Source organism: Nematolebias whitei, chromosome 6 (genome assembly GCF_014905685.2).
Source record: "Nematolebias whitei isolate Nwh7 chromosome 6, NemWhi1, whole genome shotgun sequence".
Taxonomy (NCBI): domain Eukaryota; kingdom Metazoa; phylum Chordata; class Actinopteri; order Cyprinodontiformes; family Rivulidae; genus Nematolebias; species Nematolebias whitei.
Genome location: NC_056503.1, coordinates 53,237,158 through 53,254,150, shown reverse-complemented (window position 1 = coordinate 53,254,150; position 16,993 = coordinate 53,237,158). Strand labels below are relative to the sequence as shown.

The window sequence follows — 16,993 nt, the reverse complement described above, 5'->3', positions numbered from 1 at the left end:
TATCAGAGTCAGAGTCAGAGTCAGAGTTTCTTTATTGTCATTCGCACCTCATGTGGTACATGTGGTGGAGCGAAATTATGTACGCAGGGTCCCAGTTACATCCAACAATAAAATGTATAAGAAAAACAGTAATAACATCTAAGATATGAACTAAGAAAAACATCAACTAAATATACACTAAGCACTCATAACATAAAACATTGAACATCACCACAAACATGAACATGAGTCTGTGAGCAGATGTGCACGCATGAACACATCAACATTGAAACAGATCAGCAGCAACATGAAACAGATCAGCAGCAACATGATATGGTTTTTCACAGTGATTATTCTAGTTAGAGATTCATGAGTCTAACAGCCTCAGGGTAGAAGCTGTTCCTCAGTCTAGTGGTTCTACACTTAATGCTCCTTAACCTCCTTCCTGAGGGGAGTGGGGCAAAAAGTGTGTGTGCTGGGTGGGTGGGGTCCTTCATGATGCAGGTGGCCCTCTTCCTGCATCTGGAGGTGTAGATGTCTGTGATGGTGGGGAGACTGACTCCAACAGATTTCTGTGCAGCCTTCACCACTCTCTGCAAAGCTTTTCTTTCTGCAGCTGTGCAGCCTCCATGCCACACATTGATGCTCGAGCACAGGATGCTCTCCACTGCACACCTGTAGAAGGAGGTGAGGACTGAGCTTCCCAGACCAGCTCGCCTCAGCCGTCTGAGGAAGTAAAGTCTCTGATGAGCTTTCTTGATCAGGCTGGTGGTGTTGTTGCTCCAGCTGAGGTTGTCATTCATGTGTACACCCAAGTACTTGTAGCTGGAGACCACTTCCACCGCAGATCCTCTTATGTTCAGGGGGGTGTAGGTGTTTTTGTTCCTTCTGAAGTCCACAATCATCTCCTTTGTCTTCTTCACATTGATGTGAAGGTTATTCTCTCTGCACCAGCTCTCCAGGTGTTCCACCTCCTGCCTGTAGCTGGACTCATCATTGTTTGTGATGCATCCCACCACCGCTGTATCATCTGCAAACTTTACAATGTGACAGCCTGGATGGGTAGCTGCACAATCATATGTGAGCAGAGTAAACAGGAGGGGGCTCAACACACATCCCTGAGGAGAGCCAGTGCTGAGGGTTATGGTGGAGGAGGAGAGGTTGTGGATCCTCACTAACTGTGGTCTGTTTGTTAAAAAGTCTAGTACCCAGTTGCAGATGGAGGGGCTTAGTCCTAGTGTGGATAGTTTGTCCATCAGGGTTTGGGGGATCATGGTGTTGAAGGCGGATGTGAAGTCCACAAAGAGCATACGGACGTAAGAGTTTTTCTGCTCCAGGTGGTTGAGTGCAGTGTGGACCACAGAGGAGATTGCATCCTCTGTTGATCGGTTCTCACGGTATGCGTACTGATGAGGGTCCTCGTTGATGTTGATGGTTGTTTTGATGTGAGTCATGACCAGTTTTTCGAAGCATTTAGCGACTATCGGGGTGAGGGCCACTGGCCGATAGTCATTCAGACCAGTCACTGTAGAGCTTTTTGGGACTGGGATGATGGTGGCAGTCTTCAGGCAGGTGGGAACTGTCTCCAGGGTAAGTGAGGTGTTAAAGATGTCTGCCAGCACCTCACAGAGCTGATCAGCACATTCCTTCAACACTTTTCCGGGGATGTTGTCTGGGCCAGTTGCTTTGTGCGGATTAATCCTCCTGAAGGTACTCCTTACTTCTGCTGAGGTCACGCTGAGATGCTCTTCATCCGGTGGTGAGGTGAGTCTGGTACATGGTACATCATGTACAACAATCAAATGTTATAGGCCAGATGGCTGACTTGCTACTCACAGAAGCCGCATGAGGACAACCAAGGCCAAAGTGGTTCAGAAAAGGTGTTGTAAGCTCAATCATCCAGTTAGATAAGAACAAAAAGGTTAAATCATATCATCTGGACCAGTTTCTTAAAGTGAGAAACGTTATGATTGTTTTTGAATGGGTGTGTTTTGCACGTGTTAAAAGCCTACTTTTGAGATTCCAACAGGAGGTTGACTTGAAACACAGGTACAAGATCTGGTTGGCAGGCTGTAGAGTGAGGAAGTCCTCTGGATGGGGGATGAAACATTTATTTATTTATTTAATTATTTCTATAGCACTTTACACAACCATGGTGATGGTGACCAAAGTGCTTAACAAAAAACAGTACTTAAAATGACAATAGGTTAAAAGCAAGAAAACACAACATAATAGCACAAATAAAACCAGAAATGTCACCACATATTTACGTACTAAAAGCTTGTTGGAATAAAAAAGTCTTGAGCTTCGATTTAAAAGGGCCAAGTTCAGTAATCTGACGCAGATCAAGTGGGAGCTTATTCCAGAGTCGAGGTGCGGCCGCAGAAAAGGCACGGTCACCCCAGAGTTCATATTTAGTCCTTGGAACAGAGAGCAGGAGCTGTCTGACCTCAAAGATCTGGAGTGGGCGGGGAAACTTAGCATCTCAGTTATATAAGGAGGAGCAAGGCCATTCAGAGCTTTAAAAACAAATAATAAAAGTTTAAAATCTATTCTAAAACGGACAGGGAGCCAATGTAGTGAGAATAAAACAGGTGTGATGTGGTCCCATCTAGGAGTGTTGGTTAAAAGGCGCGCTGCTGCATTTTGTACAAGCTGGAGGCGACTCAGTGATGACTGTGGTACACCGACATACAGAGCGTTACAATAATCGAGCCTAGAAGTGATAAAAGCATGAACAGCTTTCTCCAGGTCGCAACAATTTAAAAAGGGTTTGACCTTTTTTAAAAGGCGTAAATAAAAGAATCCCGACCGGACAACAGAGGCAATATGTTTGTCAAAGTGTAAAGCCTTATCAAAGGTCACCCCAAGGTTATTCACACAGTCACTGAAGTTAATGTCCAAATTTCCCAGGCCAGTTGCATCTTTGTCACCAAATAAAATCCATTCTGTTTTACTGTCATTTAAAAACAGGAAGTTCTTGTTCAGCCAATGTTTGATTGCAGAGATGCAGTCAAAGAGAGAAAGCATTGGGTTATTGGATCCTGGTCTTAATGGTAAATAGATCTGCAAATCATCTGCATAAAAATTAAAGTTGACATTGTGCTGTCTTATAATAGATCCAAGTGGCAATATGTATAATGAAAAGAGCAAAGGACCCAAAATGGAACCCTGGGGCACCCCACACAGAAGAGGGGCTGTAGAGGAAGAGGGGCCATTGAGCAAGATAGAAAAGGTTCTATCAGATAAATAGGACGTGAACCACTTCAGAGCAGTACCACGAATCCCAACAGAATCATGGAGGCGAGACAGAAGGACAGAGTGGTCCACAGTGTCAAAGGCTGCTGTAAGGTCGAGGAGCACCAGAGCTACTGGGCACCCAGAGTCAACTGACTGAGCTATGTCGTTATGAACTTTCAATAATGCAGATTCTGTGCTATGCCGGGATCTAAAACCAGATTGAAATTTATCCAGGATTGTGCTTTTTTCCCGAACAGGCTGAATTTGCGTAAGAACAATTTTTTCTAAAACTTTGGAGAGGAAGGATAAATTAGAAATAGGTCTAAAATTTGATAAAACCACGGGATCAAGATTTGTTTTTTTGAGAAGGGGGCGGACCGTTGCATGTTTAAAAGCAGAAGGCATAATTCCAATGGACAAACACGAATTGAAAAAAGGAAGATGGTAAGGACCAATAATATTAAATACCTATTTCAATAATCTGGTGGGGAGAAAATCAGTGGGGCAGTTGGTGGGTTTAATGGATTTGACTATTTTTTCCAAGAGGGAATAAGACACTGGTTCAAACTGCTCGAATAAAGCAGAACCAGCAGAGATAAAAGAACACTCTGAAACAGAAGTAGCAGGTGTGTCTGTGGCTTGTCTAACCGATGCAACTTTATCAATAAAAAAGGAGAGAAAGTTCTCACAGGTGGAGGCTGAGGCATCAGGTGAGACTGAGGTGGGTGGATTTAAAACAGAGTTAATTGTATTAAATAACACCCTGGGGCAGTGGCTACTGTTTGTGATAATGTTAGACAGAAATTGTGATTTTGCATCATTAACAGATCTCTGATACAGAACAAGAGTTCTCCTTAATAAAACCAAAGAATCATGTTGCCTGTCATGCTTCCACTGTCTTTCAGCCCTTCTACATTGTCTCCTGAGTTTGCATGCAGTAGAATTTTTCAGCCAAGGCTCAGCTCTGGGTTTAGGGTGTCTGAACTTCACCGGAGCAATAGAGTCCAGGATCCCAGTGCAGGTATCAGAAAACAATGACAAAAAATCTTTGGGACACAGAGAAACATCAGGACCAACTGAATAAAACTGAGAGTCCATAAAAGCAGTGGTAAACTGTTGGGCACTGGCTGAGGTGAGACAGCGGCGATGACACCCCGCAGCCAGAGGCCTCCTGGCTGGGTGGGGGGCTGTAAATTGGAAACAAATAGGGAAATGATCCGAGATGGCAGACTCAGAAATTTCACAGTGAGAAATGGACAGTCCATGAGAAATAATAAGGTCCAGAGTATGGCCAAGATGATGTGTTGGTGAATTCACTGATTGTGTTAAATTAAAAGAGGCTAAAAGCTGTAAAAACTCAGAAGCCAGTGGGTCAGTGGGACAACAAATAAGAATATTAAAATCTCCACAAATAAAAAAACTGTCATAGTTAGAAATAATATCAGCAAGGAATTCAGAGAATTCTTGAATGAATTCCTTGTTATATTTAGGTGGGCGATAGGCAACAGCACATAAAACATTCGGGGTGAGCTCAATCACAAACATCTGAAGTTCAAAGGAGGAGTAAGTGATGGTGGGCAGAAGTCTGCATTTAAAATTGTCCTTATAGATAGTGGCAACACCACCACCGCGGCCTGTCAGACGTGGGGAGCTGAAGAAGGAGCAGCCCGAGGGAGAGAGATCAGAAAACGCGCTGTTATCGCCCAGTCTCAGCCACGTTTCTGTCAGCAGCAGAAAGTCCAGAGAGTTTGCGCAGAAGAAATCGTGGAGAATAAAAGTTTTATTTATGACAGATCTAGTGTTCAGAAGAGCCATCCGGATGGAGCACTGACTGTTATCCTGGGATGCGTGGCCAAAGGAGCGGAGGTTCTCCTGAACCCTGCCATGCCTACAGATCTTTGCACACTGAAGACCAGGAAATGCGCCGCTGCCGGTGTCCTTATCCACGACGCGTAACCAGCTGTATGAATATTCCATGGGGCATCGTATGTCCACAAAGTTGTATTTCCTGAGAATCTTGCGCGAAGACTGGAATGAAGAAGAGGCGAAGTGAGCCCGAAGCTTCACAAGCAACCCACCCCTCCTGCCGCGTCTCCTGCGACGGCGCCCGCTGCGGGCAACCACAACACAAGGATTCCGTAGAAATGGAGGTATGGATGCCAGGTGAGGTGGAGGAAAAGTCTTGGATCGTCCATAAAGGTCACGAAACTGTACTTTTCCCACGATGGAATTAATATTTAAAAGTGTCTGGCGGTCATAAGTAAACAGTGATGACACAATCTGAACAAAAGTCAAGAAAAATAGCACAAAAAGTAACAACTTGAGGAGAGACAGACGACAAGCCACGTACAACGGCGCCATCTTGTCCTTCCGAAACACCTGGAGCATTTATCACTAAGAAACTGGTCCAGATGGCATGATTTAACCTTTTTTGATGTTATCTAGCTGGATGACTGAGCTTACAGGATTTTTTTTGGAAACTATAGCTCAAAATCCTTAAAAAAATTCCATTAAATTTTCAGTTTGTAAGTTAACAAAACTCAGAATACCAAAGTGTGAATACTTTTGCAAGCTACTGTAATGTGATACTTACTGATATTGCAAAGAGATTGTAGATGGCATCGAGATCCATGTTATCCCTGTGTTGTTGCAGAGAAGTGTCAAGGTCTACGCTGCTCTCTATGCTGCAGTCTGAGCCCATCCTGTTGCCATTTTCGTTAATCAGTTCCATGTCACATTGACTGCTGGATGCCTCTGTGACACAGGATGACCCTGATGCCAGCCAACCTGATGCCTCTGACCAGAGAAGACCCACTCCTGCCACTCCCGCCTCTGTGTTTGCCTGTGGCACACTTTCTCTGGACTCTGATTCAGAATTAGCAGCTCCATCTATGTTTTCCTTGTTGTTGGAGTGTCTGTGCTTGCTACAAAGCTGTGGCAGACGTAACCGGCCAGGTCTAGGACCACCAGTTCTTGGGCTGCTGGAGGGACTACTGTTCCGGCTGAGAGAAGATGCTGATCTTCTGCTTGAGGAAGGCGAAGCTGTGGGGATGCAACATAGTCAAAGGCATGTTTTATTACAGTTAAGTTAAAAAAAAACAACCTTTTATCCCACATCTGCTATAACATTTTTCGATTCAGACAAAAACATTTAACTTTTATTTTATAATTAAGCTTAATAGATGACTGCACAAGGGCTGTATAAAAGATTGAAATGAAAAAACGTAAATGATTGAGCTAATCTATAGTGCCTTCTGAAAGTTCACAGACCTCCTTCACTTGTTGAATTTACAAAAATGTTACATCATGTCATCTGGACAGTGTCTTTTTTGCAAGAAACGTTTTGTCTTTCATCCAAAAGACTGAGCATACGTACTCTTTCTTTTTAACCAATTTGGCCAGGTTGTCTTCAGGCTGGTTCAGTAAGTAGTAAGTGGTCATTTTGCCTAAAACATTTGATTTTCATGCACTAATGATTGTTTTTGAGTGATGGTCCTCCATTTTGCATGTGTAAAACCAGTTTCTGGTAATTCTACAGCAGACTGGTTTGAAACACATCAATGAGGTGCAATTTAATGCAACAGATCTTGTTGGAAGGCCTCACACTGATGAAGCCTTTTGGATGAAAGACAAAATGTTTCCTCCAATAAAAAACTGTCCAGGTGACCTGATTTAACTTTTTTGTTATTTATTTACCTGGATGATTGAGTTTACTTACTCTTTTTCTTTTTGAATTTAGTTTTTAAGTTGCCAGATGTAAAAACTATTTTCTTTCTCATTAATATACCTTAAGTATAATGTGGTGACAAAGCAAAAAAAGACTGAAATATCACATTTCCATAAGTATACAGACCCTTTACCCAGTCTTGGCGAAAGTTTAAGCCTTAAGTGTTATTAAGTTTGATGTAACAAGTGCTGCACTCCTAGACTGGGAACGTGTCTTCTTTGTAAACCTTGTCAGTAAATGGGATAGGGACAATTAGTGGAGACATTGTCAGGTATCCCCCGAGATGTTTGGTAGGGCTTAAATGAGGACTAAAGCCCTATTCGCACAGGATTAGTTTTACCTAGGGACCACATGCTATTTGTAATAATGACGGAGATTGTGTTGTTAATCCCGTGCGAATCGGCCATGTCAGTAATTTGTAAAGTAAAAATCCCCCCCCAAATTACCTACTATATTTTGCTGAACTCCGAGGTCCTGTGATAATACTAATCCAATGCGAATAGGCATTTCTGTGATTTGGACAGAAATGAGTAGGATCCGATACGTTATTAGGTGTTTTTTGTTTTTGTTTAAGCATTTTTTTATGCTTTTAGTGTTTAGTGTATATTTAGTTGATGTTTTTCTTAGTTCATAGCTTTGATCTTATTGCTGTTTTTATTTTACATTTTATTGTTGGATGTAACTGGGACCCTGTGTACATAATTTTGTTCCACCACATGTACCATATGGGGTGTGAATAACAAATGAAGAACCTTGAATCCTTGCAAATCATTTGGAAAAATATGGAACAAGGCTATTTTAAATTAACGTGCTGCTTGCTACAGCTTTTATGCTGCTACTTCCTTCACCGCAGGTGTGGGGAGACGCGCGCATGATCAGCTGACCCATCCATCCATCCATTATATTTACCCACTTCCTCCTTTTCGGGTAGCGGGAGTCGCTGGTGCCCATGTCCAACCATCACTGTGCGAGAGGCAGGGGACACCCTGGACAGGTCCTAAGTCCATTTCAACCAGCGGGTCAGCGGACGTGCGCGGCTGGTGACAGGTTGTCCATCTGAGCTTAACATGGCTTTTTTACCTCTTAAACCGGCTGTTCGGACGTGCCTCCTCCTCAACAAGTAGATTAACATAATTTTATGTTGTGCATTCTTTAGTTTTCTTTGTGTTGATTCGTAAAACCAAATCAAAGCCTGAGACCATCCCAGCCCGCACATTAAGCAAATTATATGGACCGGCCCGGTCGTGACAACGCAGCGCATTAACATCATATCCGGAAGATGTCCGTAAATTTCAACTAAATCTCAGGTTTTGGTTATACTGTGCGAATGCGCCATATAAAAGCAAACGCTGGGGAGTAATTTATTTATTCCATGTAGTCCCTAGGTAAAACTAAGCCCGTGCAACTAGGCTTTAGACTGTTTTTTCCTCCACACTGACCCAGTCTCCTAGCCCTTCCTGCTGAAAAACACTTCCAAATAATGCTGTCACCGACATGCTTCACTGTGGAGATTGTGTTTTGCTTTAATGTGTCAAGAATTGTATGTGAGAATTGTGTCAAGCTACATTGTCACACAGCACAGATCAGTGGTAGTCTGCAGTTCTGCTTTTCCTGCTAAAACTTGGTCCCTTCACCACAAAAGGTCTTTGAAGATCAGTGACCATCAGGGGTTAGGTCACCTTTCTCACTAAAACTGTTCTTTGTTTGCTCAAGGCAACCAACACTTGAAAAGAGTCCTGGATGTGCAAAACATCTTCCATTTGAAAATCATATAGAGGCCACTGAACTCAGAGAAATCTTCATAGCAAATTTTTGTCTAGCCTTCCCCATATCTGTACCATGCACCAATTGTACCTTTGAGCTCTGCAGGCAGTGTTTTTGTCCTCATGTGTTTGGTTGTACAATTATTGTAAGCTAGAAAATAGTTTTGTAAGCTCAATCATCCAGGTAGATGACAACAAAAATGGTTAAATCGTGTCATCTGGACCTGTTTCTTTAAATGAAGAAACGTTTCATCCCACATCCAGAGGACTTTGTCAGTCTGTGGCCTGCCAATCAGATCTGTCCCATAGGTAGTCTTCATTGCTGTTGGCTCAAGCCAACCTTCTGTAGGAATCTTAGAAGCAGGCTTTCTAACACATGCAAACAGAGCACACCCATCCAAAACCATCAATCATCCTAACCATTTTTGTTGTTGTTTTACCTGGATGATTGAGTTTACAAAACTTTTTTCTGAACCATTTTGGCCTTGTTTGTCCACAGACTGTTTCTGTGAGTAGCAAGTTGGCCACCTGGCCTAAAATCTGACATCCTCACTGAAATAAAGCTTCCACACCGCCAACATGATCTCCGACGTGATCAGATCAGGTAGGCGCGGATGACATGATCACGTTGTGCTGGCGCTGCAGGCATCCTTGTCACTGGGTTGTCATACAAAAACAGTGACTATTATATCGGTAAGTTATTTTGATGGAATGGCCGATGTCCGATATTGAACTTTAACGCTAACATCGGCCGATAATGATACCATGTTGATAATATTGTGCATCCCTAAAAATAAATTAACTTTTTTTTTAACATGAGGAGCAGACTGCTTTGAATTTAACTCCATCGCAGAATTCTCACCTTGAGCAAGCACAAAGTCAACATTGGAAAGGAAAAACTCCCTCATGAGGAAGAAACCTTTAGCAGAACCAGGCTCAGGACAAGAATCCATTTGCTTCAACCGGCTGGGTTTGAGAGGGCAGGAAGGAGGAACAGATAAACAATGGCAGGTCGAGAATCACGTTAAGATATAAATAGTATCAAATGAAAACTATTTAATTTAAACAATTCATTTAAGGAAATAAGGTCAATTTGTCCTCTAGTAGTCTAAGCCTATAGCAGCACAACAAACTCTTATAGCTACATAACCTCATAACAAAGTTATGTTTCTTAAGTAAAAGTTCAATTGCAGCAATATTAAAGCTCTGTGGTATGCAACCATTTATTAAACAAATTAAAGAGATCCAAGACGTAGTTATTAATTAAGGGGAATACGTCTTTAACTAGCCTGTTTGGGATGGGATCTAGCAGACATGTGGATAGTTTGGATGAAGCTATTAGTTTGACAATTCAGAGAGCTCAACGGGACAAAAACTGTCCAAACACAAATCAGGTTCTAGTGACATTTTTAAAGTTGTCTCATTGGGCACGGAACAAGAGGTGATAATAGGAAAGATTGTTTGAATTTTTTTCCTTAATTGAAACAATTTTATTTATAAAGAACATCATAAAGTCATCACAGCTTATAGTTGTAGGGATACATGAATCAACAGAGATAGGATTTTTCATTAGACTAGCTATGGTACTGAAAAGGAACCTGGGTTTATTTTTATTCTCATCAATTAAAGATGAATAATTTAAAGTTCTAGCTTTACAGAGTGCTTTTTTTATGTTAGCTGGCTATCTCTCCAAGATAAGTAAAATTATTCAAAGTTAGTGAAGCACCACTTTCTTTCCAGCCTTCTAGATGTCTGTTTTAAAGTACATAACCCAGAATTGAACCAAGGAGCTAATCTCCTCTGTTTTAATTTCTTTTTCAGTGGAGCAGCTTTATCAAGTGAAGTTTGCAAAGAAGTTGTAAAATTATCAACCAGATGATCTAAGTCACTGCTCTCTGATGTATTACTCTGTAAAACAGAGGAAAACGATTGAAGAAAATATTTAAATTTAAAGCGTCTTCTGATAAGCCCCTGCTAAGAAGATATTTACTTTCAGTGACTGTGCAGTCTTTTAATGTAAACTCAAAGGAATAGAAGAGAGAAGCGGAGCGTGCTCTATTCACACAAGGAGAGCTATTAGTCTGACTTGCTTCTTGTTGCTCTCTAAAATAGTTATTTAATTCAACTGAATTTAGTTTATTTATATAGCGCCAAGTCACAAGAGAATTCAACTTAAGCTTAAGGCAGCATAATAACAATGGTGTACCACAAGGCTCAGTCTTAGGACTCACCCTCTTTACAATCTACATACATAATGTAGGTAAAAACATCCCTAATGCATCCATACATTTCTATGCTGATGACACAGTTGTTTATTGTCGAGCTAAAACAGTTGCTAAGGCTTTCCAGCTTTTGAATTCTGCATTCAACTACATCCAGACTGATTTGTTCCGCCTCAAACTTGTCCTAAATGCCGACAAAACCAAAGGGATGCTTTTTTTCAAATAGGAAGTTGGTCCCAGCAGTTCTTCATCCGATTTTATCCTCTAATGGTGTCCCCATTGAGTTTGTTGATTCCTATAAATATTTGGGTATCTTGGTCGACTCACATCTCTCTTTTAAGCTCCATGTGGAAAACTTGGTAAAGAAACTGAAAGTTAAACTGGGTTTCTTTTTCAGAAACAGATCCTGTCTAACCCTGAATGCTAGAAAACGCCTTGTATCTGTGACTTTCCTTCCTTCAATTGATTATGGTGACATTATTTACATGAACGCTCCTACAAGAACCCTGCAGATGTTGGATGCTGTCTATCATGGTGCACTAAGATTCATAACTGGCTGTGATTATCGTACCCACCACTGCACCCAGTATTCACTGGTTAACTGGACATCATTAACTTCACGCAGACTCTCTCACTGGTACATTTTCATCTTTAAATCACTTCTTGGTCTGCTGCCTTCATACATCTCATCCTACATGTCTCTGCGTGAGTGCAGCTACAGTGTGCGCTCTCAGGACATTATTACCTGCAGTGTTCCCTCAATGAGGACTTAACTAGACAAAAGGACCTTCTCCTATTCCGCTCCTGTTTCCTAGAATATCTTACAAAAAGATTTGAAGCTCTCGACCTTGACCTCTCTAAGTGGCTTTAAGAATCTGTTGGACTCCTGGCAGGGACCAATGCAGACATGTTCCTGTTTTTAGTTTTCTACAGTCGCCTTAGAATCTAGCTGTTTTTTTTTTTTTTTTGTTACCTTTTCCTTTTAGCCATCCTATTTGTAAAAAAAAAAAAAACCTGCAGTATGACTTTTTATAATTGTTTATTGTTGTTGCTGTTGTCCATTGTTGTCATCTTTCTTTGTTGAAAACAGGTCTCTCTTGTAAATGAGTCCTCGAGGCTCAATGGGATTTACCTGTCTAAATAAAGGTTGATAACAAGCCAATCCTAATTATAAGATTTATCAAAAAGGAAAGTCTTAATCCCAGTCTTAAAACTGGACAATATGCCAGCCCTACGGACAGAAACTGGAAGTTGGTTCCACAAAAGAGGAGCCTGATAACTGAAAAATCTTCCTCCCACTCTGAATCAAGTGTTTACTTATGTAGGTAAACGTAGATTTAGCAACCTGTTAAAATACACCAGAATGCAGGATATGGCATCTACTTTATTAAAATTTTCTGGGGGAGGACCCTCAAACCCCATCCATCACCCCCCCACTATTTGCATTCCGGTATCGTTTGGTTTACAAATTACCGTTTAACACTGACTGCACCTACTAATTTTTAAAATATGAAAAAGACCAAAAGACAGGTAGGTGAGTGCTTGTGTAAGGAGTGTTTTTTTTAGACCAAAGCACCACACACATTTTCTGAACAGAAACAGTCTACAGAAAACCCAACATTCCAGCTCAGATGCTCTCAATCAATCTTTAGTAATATATTCATTAACATTTTGACCACTACGGAACTACAACATATTGTTATGTACAGTTTTTTTTTTCTGTGACTTATCTTTTCTCTTTAACAAACATTGAATCAAGAAGGAACTGTGTTTAAATGCTACATCATATTCACCAGACTGTACCTTTGGGCTGAAGGCAGAAGCCAGCTGGAGCAGAGATCGAGGACAAGTTGTCTTCACCAACCCTCAGCAGGTCCTCACTTTCACTCAGGGAGTGGAGGGAATGTTGCTCCCTGTTTCTAGGAGCAAGGAAGGCGCTGGGGTCAAAATTCTCTCGTGGAAACTTGACAATCTTTTGAGACTTTATCCATCGACCATTAACGAACTGGAAGCGTTTGAGGTGAACAATCTGAAGAGGAGATCACAGTATAACTTCTGCACTGATCTTGGACAAATGACTTTCACTTTGAACTTTAAATTCAGGCCTAAACAGCACATAAATTCCAAACGTCAGATCTCTTTCAGACATGGGAAATGGACACTGACCAGTATTGGTGGCAGTCTCCAAAGGTCCAGCTTCTTGGTGGCCAGTCGATGGGTCTTGCACTTAGAACAGTAGTAGAGTTCATCCTCCCCCAGTTCTTCCTCAGTAGTGAAGGCCTTCAGGCAGCTGTCCAAGCTGATGGGCTCAGCCTGCGCTCTACGAGACTGCTCCACACTGTTGTGCTCCACCACAATCTGAAGGGAGAACAAAGTCAGAGGATAAGTTTCGGGCTTTCTCTCTTACTGACAGTGTACGCACTGGTACACTGCCACATGGTACCATTTTTTGATAAACCCCAAATAAGTAATGTTGGTCAGATCATTCCTGATGATTCCATTCTTACATTTCTATGCCAATGACACAATAGTTTATTGTCAAGCTAGAACAGTTGCTATGTCCTGATGCATGCTCAATAATCTAGGTAGAAAAATAAAAAAAAAGTTAAGTATGGTCCTCTGGACGTTCAAAAAACAAAACAAAACAAAACAAAAAAAAGGTAGAAACATTTTGTCTTTCATCCGAAAGACTTCTTCAGTCTGAGGCGCTGTATTTTGAATAGGGAGACCACCACCCCGGTCTGCCAATCCAGGGGAACTTCCCCCGATGTACACGCAATATTGCAGAATCGCGTAAGCCAACACAACCCTACAACATCCAGAGCCTTAAGGAACTCTGGGCAAATCTCATCCACCCCTGGGGCCCTGCCACCGAGGAGCTTTTTAACCACCTCGGTGACCTCAGCACCAGAGATTGGAGGGTCCAACCCAGAGTCCCCAGGCTCCGCTTCCTGAGTGGAAGACATGCCGGTGGGATTGAGGAGGTCTTCAAAGTATTCCACCCACCGACCCACAACATCCCGAGTTGAGGTCAGCAGCACATCACTCCCACTATAAACAGTGTTGGTGGCATACCGCTTTCCCCCCCTGAGACGCCAAATGGTGGATCAGAATCGCCTCAAAGCCGTGCGGAAGTCATTCTCCATGGCCTCTCTGAACTCCTCCCATGCCCGAGTTTTTGCCTCGGCGACCACCCGAGCCACATGTCGCTTGGACTGCTGGTACCCATCAGCTGCTTCCGGGGTCCCACAGGCCAAAAAGGCCCAATAGGACTCCTTCTTCAGCCTGACAGCATCCCTCACTGACGGTGTCCACAATCGGGTTCGAGGGTTGCCGCCACGACAGGCACCGACAACCTTGCGGCCGCAGCTCTGGTAAGCCGCCTCGACAATAGAGGATCGAAACATGGTCCACTCGGACTCAATGTCCCCCACCTACCTCGAAACATGTTCGAAGTTCTCCCGGAGGTGGGAGTTAAAACTCCGTCTCACAGGAGACTCTGCCAGACGTTCCCAACAAACCCTCACAATACGTTTGGGTCTGCCAGGTCTGACCGGCATCCTCCCGCACCAACGGAGCCAACTCACCACCAAGTAGTGATCAGTGGACAGCTCCGCCCCTCTCTTCACACGAGTGTGCAAGACATGTGGCCGCAGATCAGATGAGACGATGACAAAGTCGATCATCGAACTGCGGCCTAGGGTGTCCTGGTGCCAAGAGCACATATGGACACCCTTATGCCTGAACAAGGTGTTCGTTATTGACAATCCATGACGACAATCCATGACGAGCACAGAAGTCCAACAACAGAACACCACTCTGGTTCAGATCAGGGGGGCTGTTCCTCCCAACCACACCCCTCCAGGTCTCACTGTCATTGCCCACAGGAGCATTGAAGTCCCCCAGCAGAACAAGGGAGTCCCCAGGAGGTGCACTTTCCAGTACCCCCTCCAAGGACTCAAGAAAGGGTGGATAACCTGAACTGCCGTTTGGTGCATAAGCACAAACGATAGTCAGAACCCGTCCCCCCACATGTAGGCGGAGGGAGGCCACCCTCTCATTTACCGGGGTGATCCCCAACACACAGGCACCAAGTTGGGGGGCAATAAGCATGCCCACTCCTGCTCGGTGCCTCTCACCAGGGGCAACTCCAGAGTGGAAGAGTGTCCAGCCCCTCTCAAGGAAACTGGTTCCAGAGCCAGAGACATGCGTAGAGGTGAGTCCGACTATTTCTAGCCGGAACCTCTCAGCCTCACACACCAGCTCAGGCTCCTTCCCCACCAGTGAGGTGACATTCCACGTCCCAATAGCCAGCTTCTGTAGCTGAGGATCAGACCGCCAGGGTCCCCGCCCTCTGCCATCACCCATCCCACATTGCACCCCACCCCTTTGGCCCCTCCCACAGGTGGTGAGCCCATGGGAAGGGGGACCCACGTCTCTTCTTCGGGCTGTGCCCGGCCGAGCTCCATGGGTAAAAGCCCGGCCACCAGGCGCTCGCCCGCATGCCCCACCTCCAGGCCTGGCTCCAGAGTGGGGCCCCGGTGACCCACGTCCGGGTAAGGGAACATTAGGTCCGTTTATTTTTCTCATCATCGGGGTTTTTGGGCTGCACTTTGTCTGGTCCCTCACCTAGGACCTGTCTGCCATGGGTGACCCTACTAGGGGCTTAAAGCCCCTGACAGCATAGCTCCTAGGATCATCGGGACACTCAAACCCCTCCACCACGGTAAGGTGGCAGCCCAGGGAGGGGCTTGGGGGTTTGGGAGGTTAAATTATTAAATCAGTGCATATGTGAGTTCAATGTGGTGATGGCTTTCGGGAAAAAAACTGTTCTTGAATCTGTTTGTTCTTGTTCTGATGCACCTGTAGCGCTTCCCTGAAGGTAGCAAGTCAAACAGTTCAAAACCTGGGTGTGAACAATCCTTGATTATGCTTTCTGCTCTGTTGAGGCAGCGTGATGTGTAAATGTCCATCAGGGAGGGGAGAGGGCAAACAGTTATCTTTTGTGCTGTCTCGACTACTCTCTGAAGCCTCTCCCTGTCAGCCAGGGTGCAGCTGCCGTACCACACTGAAATACAGTATGTCAGCAGGCTCTCAATTGATGAGCGGTAGAAAGTCAACAGCAAGTTGGTGTTCAGGTTGTGCTTCTTAAGTACTCTTAAGAAGTGTAGTCTCTGCTGAGCCTTCTTGATGACCGCTGTAGTGTTCTCTTTCCAGTTAAGGTCAGCAGAGATATGGACACCAAGAAATCGGAAAGTGTGAACCCTCTCCACGCACTCGCCATTGATGTAAAGTGGGGTCTAGGTTGGTGTTGTGCTTCCTGAAATCAATAATTACCTCCTTGGTTTTTTTTAATATTCAGAGCCAGGTTTTTATCTAAGCACCAGGTTGCTAGCTCCAGGACCTCCTGTCTGTAAAATGTCTCATCTCCCTTAGAGATTAGTCCGACCACTGTGGTGTCATCAGCGAACTTGACGATAAGGTTGTTGTTGTGGGCTGAGTTGCAGTCATAGGTTTAGAGACAGTACAGCAGGGGGCTCAGCACACAGCCCTGTGGGGAGCCAGTGCTCAGCGTACGAGTGGAGGAGAGGTGGGGACTAAGTCTTACAGATTGAGCCGATTGGTTAGGAAATCTTTTCTCCAGGCACATGTGAGGGGGGGAGGCCGAGATTGTCCAATTTACTTATAAGAATGTCCGGAATGATTGTATTAAAAGCTGAGCTGTAATTCACAAAGAGCATTTGAATGTAGATGTGCTTTTGTTCCAAGTGGCTCAGCGCGGTGTGGAGAGCTACTGCAATAGCATCCTCTGTGGACCTGTTGATGTGATATTGACACTTCCGGTAAGATGGCGCCCGTGTACATGGCTTGCAATCCACCTCTGCTGATGGTGCTCGGATTATTTTTGTTTTTTGCATTTCACATCTGTGACATCAACTCTCTGCTGGTGTATGACAGACAACAACTTTTGGATCATCGTTTTCCTGGCACTGAAGTTGCTGATTTTGACCATTATCAGCGTACCTCTGGACCCCCCCCCCCCCCCCCCCCCCCCCCCCCCC

The 16,993-nt window shown here is 43.9% G+C and overlaps 1 protein-coding gene across 1 annotated transcript in view; it reads right to left on the bottom strand.

Annotated features, from left to right (window-relative positions):
• usp32 (ubiquitin specific peptidase 32) overlaps positions 1-16,993 on the bottom strand; it is a 296,302-nt gene that overhangs the window by 13,496 nt on the left and 265,813 nt on the right. Inside the window, exons 30-32 of the mRNA XM_037677753.1 lie at positions 13,098-13,289; positions 12,735-12,960; positions 5,813-6,261 (exon numbers count right to left, since the gene is read on the bottom strand). Coding sequence (XP_037533681.1) covers positions 5,813-6,261; positions 12,735-12,960; positions 13,098-13,289 — 867 coding nt within the window. The remainder of the gene's footprint in view (positions 1-5,812; positions 6,262-12,734; positions 12,961-13,097; positions 13,290-16,993) is intronic.